The following is a 19,774-nucleotide window of genomic DNA, read 5'->3' as shown; positions in this document are numbered from 1 at the left end:
TGTTTTATACAGGCAAATGAGAATACCACAAAGTGTGCATACAGCCACAAGCAAAAAATTATGTTACTCAGACCACAAAGTTTCAAAATAGCCTGGCAAATTGTATACCAAACTCATTTATTCTACAAGTGTTCTAGAATATTATCTATAATAGACAGCTGCTTGGGTACAATGATTTATTGTGATAATAAAATTAAAATTAATTTAATGGACATTATACTTACTTGCAGGCAAGATAAAGCAAATGGGTCATACATTTTACATAATTTAATTTGTTATGCAACAGATAATTAAATATTGATAATCATTGCTTGGTTATTGTTAATTTAAATAAATTGACCGAGTGTTTGTACCTATATTCATTATTTATGGTATTATTAATTTATCAATATCCACCATAATTAACTCAGTGTAAATACTTTAAAACTTAAAATCTTTTTACATCTTGTAAAATTAATATATTGAGTATAAAATCTGATAAAATGTCAAAATAAGACCAACACAAGCAATGAGTGTGCATCTACTTTTTAAAATTATAGCTCTATCATAACAATGGTGATTTATTATGCATCATGTAGCTGACTTAAAAACCGAATGCCATCAGAATACAAAATTCGCGCGTTTTTCACAAGTTTGTTTTTTAAATCATTTACCTATTAGTTTATGAGTCACATGCCTACACTTTACAAGTTATATTATTTACATAGGCTTATTAGAAAATTAAAAAAAAAGAATAATATTTAATCGTCACGTGAGGCTAAGGCGTGCGAAAACGACCTGCATAACATGGCCAAACGAAACATGCTTTCGAATTTCGAATTTGAAAACTTCGTAAATCAAGCCGAACAATACAAATATTTTGAATTAACATAATTCAGTTCCTCTAACATTACTACACAAATCGTAGTGATTCATCGCCGGGAAGTCAGGGCAGCATTATTAAATTGAATTCATAAACTGGTTGTATTGAAGGGACGGATTCTTTAAAGGTTAGGTCATCGGGTCCGATCTACGTGCTAAATGCTATACTCTAACACGAAGCACTTGTCACAAGTTATATTATAATGAATTTGTCACAAATGTCACGTTAAGTACCAAAGGCGGAGTCGGCGGCCGTCGGCAAGCTTGGGCGATGGCGCCCTGTGAAATAACGGCGGCCTACCAACCGGTCCGGTCAACAACACAATTTCGTGCATTATACAAATTAACCATTATAACAATATATTTTAAACTTAATTACGAAGTAAAGGCACTTACCACATGACCACAACAGATTACATCAATTTTCAACACTCACACACAACACAAAACACTCCACATCCACGAATCCGATTGAATTTGACAATGACAGCGCGCGACACTAGCGCTGTGCTATGTTTGTGAACTAAACCGGTGTGCCTATTTTTTATAAAACGTGACTCTTCATCTTTTGAGCCATTACTGAACTATTTGAAAAAACATAACACTATTATGATGGCTTCCAGTCTATTATATCACAAGGGTTTTAAATGATTAATTGTTGGTAGTCAAAAATACAGGTACTTTCAGAAAAGGTAGAATTCCTTATAGTAAAATCCGCTCATTGATATGTATAAATTTTATTGCTCCTATAGCAATAAAACTTGGCCACAATACAATACGGCTTGATAAAAGGTGCTTATTATTTCAGAAATCAATTTGTAAGTAGTAGATAAGAGCAGACAGTGTTAAGCGTAGTACTTACATACAAATACAGCGTAAAAAGTCAAAGGAACAAGTACAAAAGAAAACACCGAATAGTAATACCATTTAAATAAAATTTTATCTCTATTCATAATTTTTGACAAATGACAAGCCCTTGACTTTATTGACAGTTGACAGTAAATTGTTTTGGTTTTTTTGAATGTGGATATTTCACTGAAAATTATTAAAATGTGGAGCGGTCGCAGCCTAACTGTCGCTAAATTTGCGAGATTTACTCTTCATAAGAAAATCCCCATAAACAGAAAAAATGTATATGTCCCATGTCAGTGTTTATTTGGTAACCAATATTTTAGGTTAGTAAATGATTTTTTATTTATTTTATTCTATCTTAATGAATTATAAATATTTTAAAACGAAGATAGATATTTTTTATTTTCGTAGCTTCTTTTCATTTCTGTACTTTGCATTTGAAACATTAACTTTCAAAATTCCTGTGGCCAATGCAGTGAAATATATTGCTATAAGCAGATTCTTTAAATACAATCTTTAATATATGACGAACTACTTTCAGATTTGTCACCAGTCATCAAAACACAAACTATGTAGAAAAGACTCCCAAGATATCAAGCACACTTGTCAATAGAGGTATTAATAAGGACTCATCAAAAGAACCTATTAGAAACCCTGTCTCGTCCGAAGAATTACTTGAGAAGTTCATCGCTGGCCTATCTACAGACATCCATCAGAAGAACAGGGTTTACAAAAATGATTTAATGCGTGTCATACTTAAGATTAAAGAATCAAACTTTTCCACTAAGAAACAGGGTCTGTTGCTAATAAGGTGCTGCGCTGAGCTAATGCCAGACGAAAGTTCGTCAACGAAGATGACATTGGTTGAGACAATATGGAATACAATAAAGTGAGTTATTAACATATTCATTTATCCCTTTGTTTCTGTCTCTAAGTTTAATTATAGCGATACTTATCTTTAGAAAGGGCGTAATTATCATCACAGGGCTTTTTTTAACCCAAGCACTGGTTTCTAGACACCTTGTATTGAGAGCACTTTCAATTGAATAGATAGCAAATTTAATGTTGGTAGATATTGGTAAAATAATGTAACATCCAAAAATCTGAGGAATATAAACGCAAATTGGTAAAATGTTTGGATATTTGTCACAAGTAAACAAAGAATGAGCTGAATGTATTTGGATCACGGCTAGGTACCATGTCCTGAATAAACACATAGGCTACTTTTTATTCCCAGCAATTTGTACCCATGGCAAAAATGGATTTTTGTAATTATTCTGGCTCTAGAACCAGAATAATTACAAAAATCCAATTGGCTCTAGAACCAGTGTTTTCAGGATTTTTGTAAAAGGAATATTTTTTCATTCACGCAAAGCCATGAGCAACACCCATTATAATATAATAAAAAATGATCATCAAATCAGGTTTAGAACTTACGCTGAAATGCTGTGAGAGTAAACATGGTTTTGTTATTTGTGTACCCTTGTTGGTTAAAATTATGGCTTATAATTTTTTAAATTGTTTTACATCAGTGGCAAGGGGTGAAATTTTCCAAAAAGGAAGACAACACAACATAATATGGATACTAATATACAGTCTGCAAATCATTCTAATGAAATTAATATTTTACATAAATTACGAATGAGTGGACCTGCAGGAATTAGGTTATGTGGAACCTTTGCCACTTATACATGATCACAATGTAAACTTTTTGCAGACCTCACACAAAATTCGAAGTTGAACATTACAACGAACTACTAAGAGTGTACATAGCTAACAACAGAATGTTGAATGTCAGTTCATTCATCAGCCAAATGGCTCCTGTCAAGCCAAACATAACTACTTATGAACTGATACTAAAGGCTCTTGGAGAGGTAAGACTTGCTATATTATGCCTCAATATTGTATAAATTTATTATTCCTTTTTTTGATACCTATAATGATGGAACCACACTTGCCGTAAAATATATTTTTGCTTAGCACTTGTAGACTTTAATTAGTCAAATTACAGGTAATATTTATTAATTATAAACTAACATTAATGTTAGGTATAAAAAAATATCCTCTGCTTTGATTGCAAGGTGTACAATATAAATCAAATTCAAAAATAAAAACAAATATAATTATTTTTTAATTGATACTCATAAAATTTAAATGTTATTTTAGGCTGGTGACTTGAACCAAGCCACAGAGGTCATATCCAATATGAAAGCACAAGGTTTACCAGCAACTGAGAGCATTTTCAATTCTCTTATAGTGTGTCAAGGGAAAGCTGGGTGAGTTATCTTTATAATTTATTTTACCGTCAATGATCAAGTATTGAATGCCCATTTTTAAATACTATAATTTACACAAAATATATTTTTTGTGGGACAATAACCTCTCTGCACTTTAGTATAACTATGTGGAATGGACACATGATAATATCAGAATGCAAAATTTAAAGCAGAGTTTAAATATGCAAGAAACTTACACAAGTTGTCTTCCTTCCTTTACCACATAAGTAGTTATGGCAAGCTGACTTCTTAAAATTTCAAAGCTTGCAGGACCTGTGGCGAGTCATATGGCGAGTATAGGATTATGGAAATATTGCCACTAGAATAAATGCATTTGCAAGTTTTTACCATATATTGTTATGTTAGGCATTTCATGTTAGACATTACTGAGAAAACTTGCTATTTTAAACTTTGCATGAGATCTTGCAATACTAGCAATACTTATTCAGATCATTTGATTATTTAAGCTATTTCACACTAAGCAATAACAGATTTTGTCCAAAGAATTAGAATTGACTATATGATAATGCTGGGGTAATTTTATACATAATTTCTTCATTATTTTTATTTTATAGCAACCCAAATAACATTCAAGAAGTGTTAACGATGATGAAATCTCTAAAACTAGAGCCCTCAGTCGACACCTACACAGCTATAGCCCGAGCTCTAGCCTTTAACAAGAAGACAGATAAAGTTCTTGAAGAAATGGATAAGGCACGAAGAACTGGTTATCAGTTTGAGGAAACACATATTATGGATATTGTTAAAACTCTTGCCGTTCTTGGGAATTATGAACCTATACCAAAAGTAAGTGGGAACCAGTAGTATAATAATGGCAATATTATATTATTTGACGTGATATTTCTTTAAATAATCCCTTGACTTTGTGTCATTTCTATTTTGAACTCAGTAATGATTTACTATCAAGGAACATGTCACGGCTGCAAACAATTCTTCTATTCGTTAATAAAGACAATATCCATACGTTTTTTAATTATGAAGCATTGACTATATTATCTGTGTTGGCTTATTACTCATTAATTATACTGGCTACATAGTTTTTTAAGCAGCTACGTAAGAGTGTCTGCATAATGCTGTTGGCAACAAAAATAGACATGACGTTGATACCTAAACAGTAGTCTAGTCCTTTTTTTTGTTTATGTGGGAACGGCAGTGATCCCACTGCACCTGATGGTAAGGAGTGGGGTCCAATAGAATGTCGACTGACGAGAGATGACTACCCCTCGGCAGTCGACACAATTATGCCGGCCTGTTGGAACCGGATATATACAGTTTGTTTCCGGAACGCGACACAATTACGTGGAAAAATATGTCGGGTTTTAACACTTTGTGTACGGTGGTCGCTCTCCGGGCGAATATAAAATATATACCACCAGCAAAGCAAAGTTGGTCTAAATAATAAAATCGTGTTAATTAATTACTTATATGAAAATGATTTAACATTGCAGATTCTTCGCTACTTACCTGAGGAAACTCTCAACTCACCATCAATATCTGCCTACATGCAAAGCGTTTGCACATATTTGGTGTTCCAAAATCATCCCTTGGTGGCACTGGAGGTTTATAAATGTCTACCACTGCCGTCTTTTGGACCTAAAGACGACCGAGGTCTCCATGGTCGGAGTTTGGTCCGCGATTGCGTGAAGGCTTCCGTGGTAACTATGGTTTTATAAAAAAATAGTTAAAAGACCATTTTATAAAAACTTTCATTCATATAATCTGTGGAGATAAAGAAAAAGGCTAATGTAACGTTTTTTAAATCTAGTTATATATTTTTTTTTATTATAGGAGGCAAAGATTCTCATTTATTGTCATTGAATAAAGCTTCAAAAATAAAAAAAAAATAAAAATCTATATTCATTATATGTATATCATTTAAAACAGTATTTTTTAGAAACAAAGCTACAAATAAAAAAAATCTATGAATTATTTTTTATTATTTAGTAAATTTTTTTATAGCCATCCAGCGTCGTCGCCTTAGTCACACAAGAGCTAATGTCTTCCGGAAGGAACCCTATAGCACTGCAAAACGCTTCCGAAGCGGCGCTACAGCTGGGCAAAGTTCCCCTAGCATTAGACTTATTCACTAGAATGAAACAAATAGGCATGCCACTCCGTCCGCACTACTTCTGGCCTTTATTACTACTCTCATCCAAGACTGCTGGAGAGAAAGGTACGTAATACTTTATAGAATTAACTGTCTATAGCATAGGCCAGTTAACAAGCCAGTCACTGGAGGTTAAGTTGTCTACATCGGTGATAAATACCGTCAATAGCAGGTCATGGATTCACTACTTAGGCCTTAAAGGAAAGGAGTAAGAATTAGAATGCGTTGGTGATTGAAGGGGTAGTTAATGTATCCGAAATTATACTATATTTACAAAACAAAACCATTTTGCGTCGGATTTCTATAAAACAGTGAAATGGCTCCTTTTGAACAGGCCTCTTCGAACTAGATATATAGAGAACTAGGTATAAGACGATTATCTAAAGCTGGCACGCACACATTCAAATATTACGCGTGTGTAGTGTGTGTTATTAAACACATGTCAGTCGTCATGGCAATGCTTTCCAATGCTTCATCCAAGTATATAATAATATCAGCCCTGTATTATATACTTGCACACTGCTGAGCACGGGCCTCCTCTACTACTGAGAGGGATTAGGCCTTAGTCCACCACGCTGGCCTAGTGCGGGTTGGTAGACTTCACACACATTCGAAATTCCCATAAAGAACTTCTCAGATGTGCAGGTTTCCTCACGATGTTTTCCTTCGCCGTTAAAGCGAACGATAATTCACAAAGAATACACACATGCCCTTGGGATTTGAACCTGCGGACATTCGTCTCGGCAGTCCGTTCGGTTTCATCCAAGTATATATAGCATGATATTTTGTTGGCATCTATGTATCTGTCATTATAATAATGTGGAATATTTTTAACATTCTGTATAAGATTGTATTAGTGTGAGTATTGAACGTTTCAGCTTTAGTTAATCGATCTGTATAGAGCCGCAGTCGGCAACCTTTTGGTAGGCAAGGGCTACAAGGTGGCATAATAACTAAAGGCGGGCCATATGTATAATATTAAACCTGCTCTAGATGCACTTACTCTTAATTTAATACATTTATTTTGATATTTAAGCTTTATTACAAAACAATCATGAGCCACAAACAGAACGTTTGCGGGCCGCGTGTTGCCGATCACTGATATAGAGCATGGCTCTACAACCTTTTGTTAAAGTATATTATTTAACAGGGATAATGGACACTCTAACAACGATGGTGGGAATGGACGTGAAGCCGGATTATGAAACTATAATGGACTACACTTTGCCGTACGTGAGTTTCACATCGCCGCAGAATTTGATGAAGAAGTTTCAAGGAGCCGGTGTGAGTGTGACCACTGTGTTGACTCCGATGATGGAGACGCTCTTGAACACGGGACAAGTCAGAGCTGCCAGTGAGATTTGTGAGTATTTTAAGCATCATCAGTCAAAGGAAATGTATTGCTGGGAAAAGCCTAGATTTCTGAGTTAAGCATAGGTTAGGGAAAATACATTCATCCGGCCTTGGCTAGCCGTATAATTAATTTCAAATATATTTTTTAATAAATATTCTATGTTGTGTAAAAATATGTCAGAAAAAACATTAAAAATTAGTGCAAATAATACAGAAATGTATGTCTTGTATTTAGAACATGATTCAAGAACATGAACATGATTCTAGAACATGATTGTAAAAATATGTAAAAAAAAACATAAAAAAATGGTACAGAAATATGCAATCTAGAGCGTGATTCGAATCATCCTCTTAAGATAAGGCATCTACACAATAGTGAGACAGCAAGACATTCAAATTACCATTCACCCTCAAGACATTATTTACCGAAAGGATTTTCAAAACCATGCTATATAAAACATCTGCTCAGTACATAAATATTGTATTGAATTCCGCAGGTGAATTGTTCCAAGGCAAAGTGGACGCTGAGAGAATCTTAAAGCCGTTACTAAAAGGTTACTTTACAAGCGTCGACACAAAAAGTACGGTTCACATACTAGAAGATATTTTGATGAAAGCCTTGGACAAGCAAAAGGATTGGACCGGTAGATTTTTGTGTGTATTCATGCAGCACAGGAAAGTGCAAGCTGATCTGTCGGATTTCTTTAGTTTAGTGAAGGTAAGTAGATAGTTTAATGTCTTGGGATGGTTGGTAGCAAGGTTTTATCTAATATATTTTCTAATAGAATTCTGTCGCTCTAAAATGATGTTACATATGAACATTTTCTATCATTTTTATTATGTATCTAATGATTTGTAATAAAATTTACGATTAAATAAAATATCGATTCTGTTGCTATCGATTTTAATATCGATAAGTTTGACAAATCTCTTTTTTACGAATAAAATTATCTTGATGAATATTTAAATCATTTTTCACAATAATCTAAATAGCGTCACACGTTGACAATTTCTTCCAGGCAATAAGAGAGTCTAAGTTAAAAATATCGACATCGGCCGCGGACTATTGCATGAGCAGACTGCCGGAACGATATGACGAGGAGACGGCCGCGTCCTTCAGGGATCAACTTATTGACATAACGGACGAGACACTTGTTGATGAAGGGGAGATGTTTGTGACGCATATACCGCATCCTGTAAGAACTTGTTTTATACATCCATGTATACAAGGTCATTTTGACATTGCGTTACTAAATAAAACCACTTACTTATCTACTTGGAAATAACACTTTACAATAATTTTTTTGAGCCGCAGATGTAAAATAAAAAAAGTAATTTTAATTTTACGCGCTCTAATGCCACTACTACTCTAAGAGAATTCGCCGCAGCGGCAAAATAATACTCTCAGTCAGAAATACACTCACGCACACGCCATATTCGCAATAAACTACAAAATGATCAACAAATAAGAAAACTAAAATCAGTATTTTTGGTAGAACTTTTTTAAAGGATGATTTTTGGCACAATGTAAACAGAGGTGAAGACGAGTATATGGTTTCATTTAGTAACGTTATGTCAAAATGACCCTGTATAAGAAAATTGACTGTTCTGTATTTCATAGTAAATGTGTAAATATAGTGTCGATTGAAAGAAATTGCGTGTTTCGAGGACCTATCGGTTTGGATTTGTAGCGTAATATGACCCTAGAACGCGACCTGTCTAAATGAGTTTTAAGTTTTTACTATGTGTAGTCTTAAGTCCTAAAATACAAGAAATCTTAATTTAGTTTCATAATAGCGTGCATGGCTGATGGATGGTTTTATACATAACTAGCGACCCGCCCCGGCTTCGCATGGGTGCAATATTTCTCCACTATTTAATGGATGTTATTATACATATAAACCTTCCTCTTGAATCACTCTATCTATTAAAAAAAACCGCATCAAAATCCGTTGCGTAGTTTTAAAGATTTAAGCATACATAGATAGGGACAGAGAAAGCGACTTTGTATTATACTATGTAGTGATAAATTATAATGCTATTATAAACATCAAATTAATTTAAATCCTACACGTTCGTAATAAGTCTCCTTTCCCAGAAACACATGAACGAGGAGTCCCTCCGGGCGCACCTGAGCGAGCTGGAGGCGAAGGGCATGAACACTCGCGGCGTGCTGCGGCGCCTGCTGCAGCAGTACTGCCGCCAGGGGAACCTCAAGGCCGCCAGGGAGATCGCTGATAAGTGCCAAAATGAAGGGGTGAGCAAATTTTTTAACCCACTTCAAAAAAAAAGAGGAGCTTATAATTCGACGGGTATTTTTTGAGCTAATTTTTTAACCCCTTTAAAAAAGAGGAGGTTAAAATTCGACGGGTATTTTTTTTCTAGTGTGTGTGGGTACATGCTAGAAAAAAATACCCCGTGTGCATACGCCGTATGTAAGTAAGTCTTAAGTTTAATCACATAAAAATATCGATATGTATGACTTTACATTAAAGGCGATATTCAGACTACGAAGGATGTCCTGATAATTAATTATCTACCTTTTTGGAGTTATCATTGATGGAGTGGCATGAAAATTAAGATTAAATAATGTGCCGTTTGAGCTGCTTTTACCAGTTATGTATTGTTAGGCGCCATGTAGCTGAACAGATCGATTGATTCGTAATTTTTATTTGTCTACATTCTCTTAAAGTAAAATGTATACTGCAGGTATTCTTATCCCCTGGAATGAAAGCGGCCATATTCGACCTCCACGTCAAACTAGGCGAGTTGGATTTAGCCGAATTAGCCCTCGCGGATTTGAACAAAACATCACCTAACTTCATGTTGGACGAATTCAAAGTTATCGATTTTGCAACACTAATGGTGTATCGAAAGAATATCAAGAAAGCTTTCGATTTGATTAACGAGGAGTCTAAGAGAAGGTATGAGATTTATTTTTAATTTTGGATTTGATACAGCAGAGTATTCACAGTTCAGGCCCCAGACTGAGCAATGAGAATTTAGAGAAATATATTTTAACTCGAATCATGTCTTTGAAGGATAGTAATTACAACATCTGCAACATTTTACTAATTGTATTTCCCTTAACTCTTTTTAAGTTATATTGACTCCGACTCATTATGTAATATATTTCGCTGACAACGCAAACGCAACAGCAAAACTGCTGTCTCGCGATGTTTTCCTACAGTACAAAGGTATACCCTACAATCAGTTCTTGACCGTAGTGTAACTTCTGAGTTGCAGGCGTGTGGTGGGAGGTCGCGGGTTGGCCATGAACTGCTGGCGGCTGCTCGACGCCACGGCGGCGCACGGGGCGCTGCAAGATGTCCGCAAGATGTTCGAGTTACTGACCTCGCAGAGGTATTGTAAGCCGACCAACGCGTTGCTGGGACCTTTGATACGCGCCCATTTAAAACAGTAAGTATTGTATTCATTTTGTATTAGTTTTTGATCGTGGGTCTGCCTGTGTGGTAGTTCCTTATTGGTTTGAAACCCTTACTGTGATTTGTATTGGGATGAATAATAGTACTATGTGATAATGTAAAGTTACGTTTATCTCTGTGCCTATTTTTTAATAAATCCATTATTAGATATGTGCAAAAGTTTAAACAAACATCCAATAATTATCACATTTATAATATTAATAGGAAGTAGAATTTTCTGATGATTATCGATAATGATTAATCGATAGAGGTCGATTTTGTAATCGATTTTTTTGCTGAACGGCATTAACAATTGGTTACAGGTAACAAGAGCAAAAATCTCATGATTAATCCTTAATAAATCCTGTTTCTAAATGATTACTGTAAATCGATTTGCGAATTAATATATTATAATTTGTTACGCTGTGATAGAAAACCGACTATTGACAAATCGTATGCACAGTAGATCTAATGATACAATCTAAAAATACCAACATATGTCGTTATAGAATTTAAATTCACTAATTCTGTATTTTGTTAATATTTTCTTTCTTAGCGATAATCTCCAAGAAGCGGTACAAGAGTTTGTACGTCTCGCGAATAAATATAACAAAACGCCTCTAAAACATGAGCTATTGTGCAAAATACTGCAGACCATGAACGATGGACAATCTGAAGACAATTTCCTCACAAACGAGAGGTCCAATGGAAGACTGAACAAATTAGCACAGACTATATTAAACATCGATAAGAAAGTCCACGGCCCCGGCGATGTACAGGTAAACTATCAACTAATAATAAAACATAATAATCATAAAACGTCATTTTGAACATTATAAATATTAAAAAAAAATTATAATGAAAAAAAAATGCTCGTAAAACGTCATTTTGAGTATTATAAAAATAAAAATTAATTTTTAAAAAGTAGAGTGGCTGGACCATAGACTAGCTTTAGTCATGTCCGTTACCATTCCAAAAAAATGCGGCTATAGATTAAAAATGTGTAGTTTCATTCATTGTGAATTACTCATAGCGATTTAGTGCCGTCCCTCAGAAACCTCCGCGTACTGAAATACTTCTATGCCGTCTATAATATCATGGAGTAGTTAGATTACATTTTCCTGTGGTTTTTTTTGATAAGCTAAATTTAGACTATCAAGTTCTCTGCAAAGCATTCACGCAAGAACTCCCAGATGTGTTCATACTACTGGCAATATGTCGATAATTCTATACACATGCGACATTGCTAATCTAAACACAACCTTAGTTTATGAATATTAGCGTAACATATTGCATAATTCAACCGTAACAACTATTTTTTATTATCAGCTGACACTAATAGCAGCGCTAGCAGAAGTCGGATACAAGAAGACGCTTCGCAAGCTGTTCCTAGATCCGACAGTAAAGTTCCACCCAGACGCGTTATCACGAAGATGCGAGCGATTTGCAGACGAGAAGAAAGTGAATGCGCTAGAGACGATAGCCATGTGTGCGAAAGACCTTCGCCATGTCGATGTCGATGAAATATACGAGCTTATACTGGATATACACCGTGAGTGACTATTGCAAAATTTATTAATGTCCGCTGGCCTAGTTTTATTACGTGTTACGACTCCGCTCTGGGACTGAGTTTCAAATCCAATGTAGGGCAAAATGATTGGGTTTTTCTTCTCAGTATTACATAGCGAAAGGCCGTCCAATACATCATGGGACGGAATTTACATGGTGGAAAGTGATAACTAGTAGCGGCTCTGTCGAACCCTTTGGGGATAAATACTCATTTATAGCACACACACATTATACGCACTCGCGTGTTAATAATCTAGTTGGCTATCTACAATTAAAACCTAACTGTGCACCAATCAAACCAAATAAAAGTGGATGTTGTGATAATATGTTAGTCTGATTGGTCAATCTCCCGATCGGACATATCGTTCAAGATCGTTAATTATAATTTTTGATTTTAGTATACAAGTAAAACTTGCATTAACAGCACGTATTTTTTTACATTGCAATACAAAAATATTTATGTACCCTAAAATAATTTTATCGATAATAAACCATCGATAGTTTAAAAAAAATTTCTAATAATAATGTTGCAGAACGCGACGACAACTATCAAGAAGCAATGTCATTATGGACGCGAATGCAAGAAGCGGATATACCACCCTCGCAAAAGTTCGTGAGAAACCTCTGTTCAGTCATCAAAGCCAATAACAAGGACGTGCCTTCAGAGTTGAGTATACTTCTCGACAAACAAGCTCATGCATCGTCATCGTAAACTATTTTTAAATAACCTTGTCAATAAATGTTATCAGGAATCAACTAATCGCTGTCTTGTCATATCTGCATCATTTAATTTTATGCCTTCGGTATTAAAATAATAGTCATCATTGGCATTAGCGTAATCCCAAAAGTACCAAAACATAAACTTAATCGATCATTATGTTTATAAGTAAGGTGTAATTTAAAGGCTTGTTTTAATTTTTTCTGGTTGTAAAGAGCCATAATGTTCAGCTACATCGATCTATTTGTATAATGTTTTTTTTTAACATTAGGACTCCCATAGACTTAAGGGAAGGTAAATGGAAAAAAGAATTTATATCATAGCATTTTGCTATTGAATGTTTTGTCACTTTTTATCCTATGACATATGAAAATGATATCTAGATAAAGAATGTGTTTTAACGTTGAATGTGTTGAGTATGCATTTCAAGCAGATAAAAGTAAATTTTTAATCTATGTTAAAAACACAAAATGAATATAGCTTTCATTCATTGTGGTGTTATGAATTTAAGTACATACAAATGAAAGATGTTAATGTTTTTATTTGAGTTAACAGACGTCATTTAATTGGATTAGAGTTTTTAATTGTGTTAGAATTGATTATCATGATTATCGGCGATACACATGTAAAGTTTTGGATATTATGAAAAAAATATTAGTTGTTTTATAAAGTCAACTTAGGAGCCGTTCAAGTATTACTTAACGCAATTATTGAAGATTTTTGACACCCCCCTCCGTCAAATGTTATGTAGCTCTAAAGATACATTTTTTTTAATATTCACAATTATTTTACGCAAAATACCGTAAAGTCACTAAAATACCTTTGTTATAGTTTTAAAAAAAATAAACAATATTACATAACGCTTTGTACGAGAACCCCCTCCCGCCCCTGTAACGCATGGTAACGTTTTACAAGACCTCCCCCCCCCCCCAAATTGCGTTACGTAATACTTGAACCACCACTTAGAACATAAACAGCGTTTTAAATTATGTGCTGATGCATTAAGAAGGTCGATATTATGCAATAAAATAAATTCCCTACTTTTTTAAGTAGTATGCACTTACGACTTGGTCAGAATTTGCGTTAAATATCACTCTGCTCATTCTATATTACTATAATATGTTGTATTTATACCGGTTAGTGTTGCAACTGTGATATTAAATTTGTAATGTAAATAAATTAGTAATTATTGTACGTATTGTTTTTTTTCTTATAACATTAAATAATAATTCACAAACATGATTTATTGAGTTGTCTTTTTGTCTTTTCAAGAAAATATTTTACCGAAATAAACGAATTCTTATGTTTACGCGAATGTTAGACATTGAAATTAAATTAATTTTCGGATTCTATCGCGGTATTGGTGTTTTATTTTCTCCCGACGTTTCGAAGACTTTGCAGCCTTCATGGTCACGGGGGGGACTGAGGTGTCTTCGAAACGTCGGGAGAAAATAAAACACTAATACCACGATAGAATCCGAAAATTAGTTCACCTTAAATGAAATAAATGAAATTAAACTTTATCGTGTTTAAGATAGAGAACATTATTCATCCTAACGGTCTCTATTTAATTCTGTAGTAAAAGCAGTGTTCTAAAAAAGGTAAATTGGCATTCTTGTACGAAATGGTATAAATTGGGTAGATTCAATCCTATATAACAAAAAAACTTTAACTTAAGTGTTTCCTGGTGCATAAAATGAAACGAATTTATAATATATTTTAATTTATAATTCAACCTTTATATTGATGTATTCAATAAGACTTAGCACTGTTCAGATCTTCAATAATCTTCTTGTTCAGTGCCGCCAACTCTTCCATCGCCTGCTTCTTCAATGGTTTGTAATCAGCCTTCAAAGTTATCGACGCGATATCTTCTTCCAGTATAGTTTTCCTCGACTCTAGCTGAGCCAATTGCTCCTCTAGACTGTTCAATTTAGCGTACATCTCATTTCCTTCTAGACTTTCCTGCCCAAAGATAGAGAATTTATTAAAATCTCACTAATATTGCAAAGACGAAAGTTTTTATAGATGTTAGAAGTAACACTAAAATCACTGAATGACTTGGTACATAGACCACGAAATATTCATCCCGGTAAAATGCAGTCGGAAGTGAACTTCTGTGTTATTCTAGGAAAGGTTTTTTACACGCTCAGAGCTGCAATCTTCATCTAGTAATTTAAATATTTTTGATACTTTTTAAAAAGACGTAAGAACATAACCTCTAGGGCAGATTTCCTTATAAAAATACCTGTAGTTTCTTCAACTTGCTTGCTGCTTCTACGACAGCGTGTTCAGTGGGAGTTATTTTCTCTTTGAGTTGCTGCAGTTCTATCTCTAGAGCTTTCTTCTGTTCTTCACCTGAAAACATTTATTTTTTTTTCAAAATTCTTTAGACACGGAAAAACAATAATCGTTTAGGTAATAGCATGTTTTTGCTTTCAAACTTCTGATTACACAAAAGTCTCTTGTGCTGACTTAGCTTTGTAGTTATAAAACTTGTAGTGCACTTACCTTCTTCTCTCAGTTTTTCTAAGTCACTTAATGTAACAAGTTCTTCTTTCATTACTTGAGTCTTCTCTGGCAGTGTTTGCAATTCAGTTGCCAAACGCTCACGGGTGCCTTCCGCCTGACCAACAAAACTAAATTATAGTGGAGTTAAATAACATCATTATACTAAGTACTTTATATTATATACTATACCTTCTTCAAATTTGCCTGGAATCTTTCATAATCCTTCATTAAAGCGTCTACGGACTTCTTATTTTCATCGTAAAGCGAAGTGTAGCCTTCTTTCTGTTTTAAATTGTCGATTTCCCTGAGATCCAAATCTATGTTCGAGCTACTGTGTTCTAGAGCAAAAACGATGTCTTTCTCAAGCTGTTCAATTTTATCCTGTTCTTTTTTAAGATTTTCTTCATAAGTGCTCATGAAGCTATCCATCGTTTCTTCCCTTTTCTTTAATTCGCGGTATTTTTGATGACGTTCCGAATTACCCTCTTCTAAATCCTTGAATCAAAAATTACAATTTTAATAAGTGCACCATGCATTTTCTTAAAATACAAATAGCTAAGAAATCATAATTGAAATATTTGGAATTTATTAAACTTTATATAGAACCTGTTCTGCTTGCTCGATCAATTCTTGGACTTTTTTTATTTGCTCTTTTACGTTGGCAGCGTTGCTATCTAGTGAAGCGATTGCAGCATTATCTTCTCGGACCTATTAACCAAATTAATATTTTGTATTTGGACTTTTTGGCTTTATACTTATTTTGTCTATTAATTTTATTGAATGCTTAACCCTAATACAAACCTGTAGTAACAATTTTTCTCTTTCTTCCTGTGGATCTAAACGGTTATTCATTTCGTTTTTCATGTTATCTCGTTTTTCTTCGGCAGCAACTAGCCTTCGATGGAGCTCCAGGAGGTGCATTTTTATCTGTAACGTATCCGTATTATAACAAATAATTTAATTTACCGTTTACACTGCTTGTAGAAAAAAGTAATAAACTAAACGAATGATTTTAATAATTCATCTATAATTACTCTAATCTTGGTTTATTTGAAAAAATAAAAAACAATAGGTATACATTTTTTATTTTTATATTCACCTGTGACCCCGATATTTCTCTGCTTAATATTTCTTTTTCCCTATTCAACTGGTCCTTTTGTGATTTTGCCTGTTCCACCTCCTCCCTTAATGATGCTGCCGTTGCTTCCAAGTCGCCATACTGCGCCTTCTGCTCGGGTGTCATCTCAGCCATAAGTTTAGATATTGTTGATTGTTCCTAGATTTATATAACAATATAAAATTTAATTGCTCATTAAGCCCTATATTTTAAAAATAAGCACTCAGTATTTTGTACCTACCAAAACTGATTTATAAATCAAAGTATGGAAATTGTTTAATAATAAAAAAATGTAGTTACATATTTTTATTTTAGATATGGCTTACTTTTTCCATTTGCTCTCTCAGCTGTCTTAATTGATTCTCCTTCCTTTGTTTCTCTATAAACACTTGTTCTACCTCTTCCTGCATCTTCTGATTCGCTAATTCCAATTCCTTAGTTTGCTCTTCTACCGATTGTTTGGTTGCTTCTCCATTAGCAATTCTAATGCCTGTGTTATAGTCAGCTAGGCGTCCTTGTAAATCTAAATTAGAATAACTAGATTCACAATAAGTCTAGCAGTTATGATACCGACAAAAAATGTACTTTAATATTTTATTCATGATTTCTTAATAAATTCATTTTCACATTTTTCAGACTAATATAAGTCTAACCCAAGATACAATTACACCGACTAAAACGTAAAAGTATCTGAGTTTTATTAATCTACTAAGTTCATAAGAGCAAAACCATTATCCACTTACCTTCGCCTAGACATGGAAATACTAAATAGCTAATTCTAATAAGTCATTCTACATGCGAGAGATTTATTTAAACATCCTCGAATGGAATATTTAGCATTTTCGTATAATATTAGCAGCTACACCTTACCAGTCAATTCCTGTGCTAGCTCTCTTACTCTCTTCTCGTAATGTTTCTTCGCGGATCGTTCCCTCTCGCCCGCATCAGCCTGTTCGCTTAGCCTCGCGATCTCCGCCTTCATTTCACGTACTTTCACTTGCATCACCTCCTCCCAGTATCGCTTGTCTTGAAGCTGCCGTGTACGGAACCCTCGAGCGGTACTTGTACGAAGTCCCGATATCCCTTGTTGTGTTATTGGACGATCGATCTTTGCAAAAATAGTAAAGTATAGTATTTTAATACAAAGTTTGAGAGAACAATTATATTAACCATTCTGTATTAGCCTGTCAAGAATAAAACCCCGAATAGAACTTGATATAATTTTAAAATTTTATTTCAGGAAAGGGCTTCCGCCAGTAGACTCGCGAGCATAATGTAAAACTGTAGGCATTGGAGCCGTGAGTGTTTTGCATCAAAGGCTTTAGAAAGGAAAGTCCTCGAGCTCTACCCGAGGCTAAACCCTAACCGATAACAATACATTATGCGTATCCCACATTGGTTATCAACAAAACACCGTAAATAAATAAGTTACCATGGAGAATCCAGTCATGGCTGTGGGCTGACGGCTAGCGGTTGGCGGAGCGGGACCGAAGCCTGATGTAGATAGACGCGAGGCGGTGTTGCCCCGGTATGCCGAAGCTGGTCTCATGCTGCCGCTTCTGTTATTACAAAGATTTAATAAATGAAGATAACATTAATAGTATTGATTAGCTCAAAATACACATAATATTATGTTGATGTTGACGAATGATGTTGAAAAAATAGTCAATAGCTTGAAACTAATAGGCGCACTAGATTTACAATATTTTATTAGTCTCTATGCATACTTTCGATAAATACCTATAATATAATGCAAAATTTTTAAAGGAGGCTTTTTATCGTTAGAAAAATAAGCTATTCTAGAAACATATATTAACTAGCAATTTCTCGTCTGCTCACTTATTTTGTGATAGTTTTCAATGAAAAGCACTTTTGTACCCTTCATCCATTACTTTACGATATATTTTGATCCATAAATCATGTTAACCACTTACCTAGACACAGCAGAACCACTACTATACTCGCGATATCCCCTTCTGGACACCGGTCGCGGGGCGTCTTGCCGCCTGCCCCCGCTACGATCCCCGCTGCCCTCGGAATAATCCATAATAGGTACCACTTAAAACAAATTATTTTTCACCTCTAATGTGGGTCAGGCGATAAAAAAATTGTGCGAGAACAAGCGCAGTCGGTTTGTTGTTTACTGGTTGCTATGGCAACCGTGATTGCTTCCCGATTATGCTCATTGGTGGAAGTCAATACTCAAGGTCAATTGAGGTCAATACTGTTGTCTAGAAATGTGGAGGTTGTTTATAAAATATACTTTCCTACTATGGCTGCGTATATTATAATAATTCTCTTTGATGGCTGCGACTTTGTTTTTATATAGCCTCCGAAAGTAAATAAGGCTCCGGTTGTACATAGCTCTGGAAATATATAGGCCTCCGAATGTATATAAGGCTCGTCTCCTATTTTTATTTTTTTGCAAAAATAGATCATCGACCATGAACATCTGCAATGTTATTATAATTGTAATATTATGTATAAATATAGGTTTAATGTCGGAGAAAAATATGTAAAAACGTTTATCTAGTGATGTTTTCATATCTTGCAAGTAGACTTTTTTCTCACTCAACAAAAGGTGCAGTGAAGGCACTTTGCCGAGCTAATGATAAAAATAAACACAGCGACCAATATTGTGTGGCAAATGACTACAATAATTATAGTCATGATTGAATTTTATTGTTTTTACCTGAGGACCCGTTGATCATTGACCATTTCGACAAGGCTCACATTACAGTGACCACCAAACAATAAGTAAACACTGAACTAAGCTATTTCTGTTCTTATAGCGAGTTGAACACTAATCTACAAGACTACGTCAAATGGCTAGGTACCCTTTTTATACCTGCAGCTGGTAACAGCTTCAGTTATAATATCTTACTCCATGCAAACATAATAAACATTTAGGTACTTTGTATTTTGATAACTATGGCAAAGCGGTGGAAGATCATTCTATCCCGT

The 19,774-nt window shown here is 34.6% G+C and overlaps 3 protein-coding genes across 4 annotated transcripts in view; 1 reads left to right on the top strand and 2 right to left on the bottom strand.

Moving 5' to 3' along the window:
* The window catches only part of LOC115441495 (ADP-ribosylation factor 6), a 53,522-nt gene extending 52,137 nt beyond the window's left edge, over positions 1-1,385 (bottom strand). Inside the window, exon 1 of one of the 2 annotated variants that reach the window (XM_030166305.2) lies at positions 1,258-1,385. The gene's annotated coding sequence lies outside the window, so the exon portion shown is untranslated. The remainder of the gene's footprint in view (positions 1-1,257) is intronic. The other variant, XM_030166307.2, reaches the window with a different exon arrangement.
* Positions 1,386-1,827: 442 nt separating this feature from the next.
* On the top strand, positions 1,828-13,311 carry LOC115441494 (leucine-rich PPR motif-containing protein, mitochondrial). Its single transcript, XM_030166304.2, has 16 exons — positions 1,828-2,036; positions 2,255-2,602; positions 3,431-3,587; positions 3,880-3,989; positions 4,565-4,796; positions 5,459-5,665; positions 5,970-6,183; positions 7,268-7,480; positions 7,968-8,188; positions 8,490-8,666; positions 9,569-9,727; positions 10,180-10,394; positions 10,717-10,890; positions 11,452-11,674; positions 12,225-12,447; positions 12,998-13,311. Exons 1-16 carry the CDS (start codon positions 1,912-1,914, stop codon positions 13,174-13,176), a joined length of 3,177 nt encoding a protein of 1,058 aa, XP_030022164.2. The 5' UTR covers positions 1,828-1,911; the 3' UTR covers positions 13,177-13,311.
* A 1,607-nt stretch (positions 13,312-14,918) lies between these two features.
* Positions 14,919-18,978, bottom strand: LOC119190524 (intraflagellar transport protein 74 homolog). The gene is made up of 11 exons (XM_037442590.1): positions 18,745-18,978; positions 18,243-18,369; positions 17,681-17,918; positions 17,137-17,333; positions 16,793-16,969; positions 16,495-16,620; positions 16,300-16,401; positions 15,883-16,188; positions 15,694-15,808; positions 15,431-15,540; positions 14,919-15,147 (listed from the first exon to the last, which is right to left on the bottom strand). The coding sequence occupies exons 1-11, from the start codon at positions 18,855-18,857 to the stop codon at positions 14,935-14,937; spliced, it is 1,824 nt and encodes a 607-aa protein (XP_037298487.1). The 5' UTR covers positions 18,858-18,978; the 3' UTR covers positions 14,919-14,934.
* Between the last annotated feature and the right edge of the window lie 796 nt (positions 18,979-19,774).

Source organism: Manduca sexta, chromosome 25 (assembly GCF_014839805.1).
Source record: "Manduca sexta isolate Smith_Timp_Sample1 chromosome 25, JHU_Msex_v1.0, whole genome shotgun sequence".
NCBI lineage: Eukaryota > Metazoa > Arthropoda > Insecta > Lepidoptera > Sphingidae > Manduca > Manduca sexta.
This window is presented reverse-complemented; position numbering and strand designations above follow the sequence as displayed.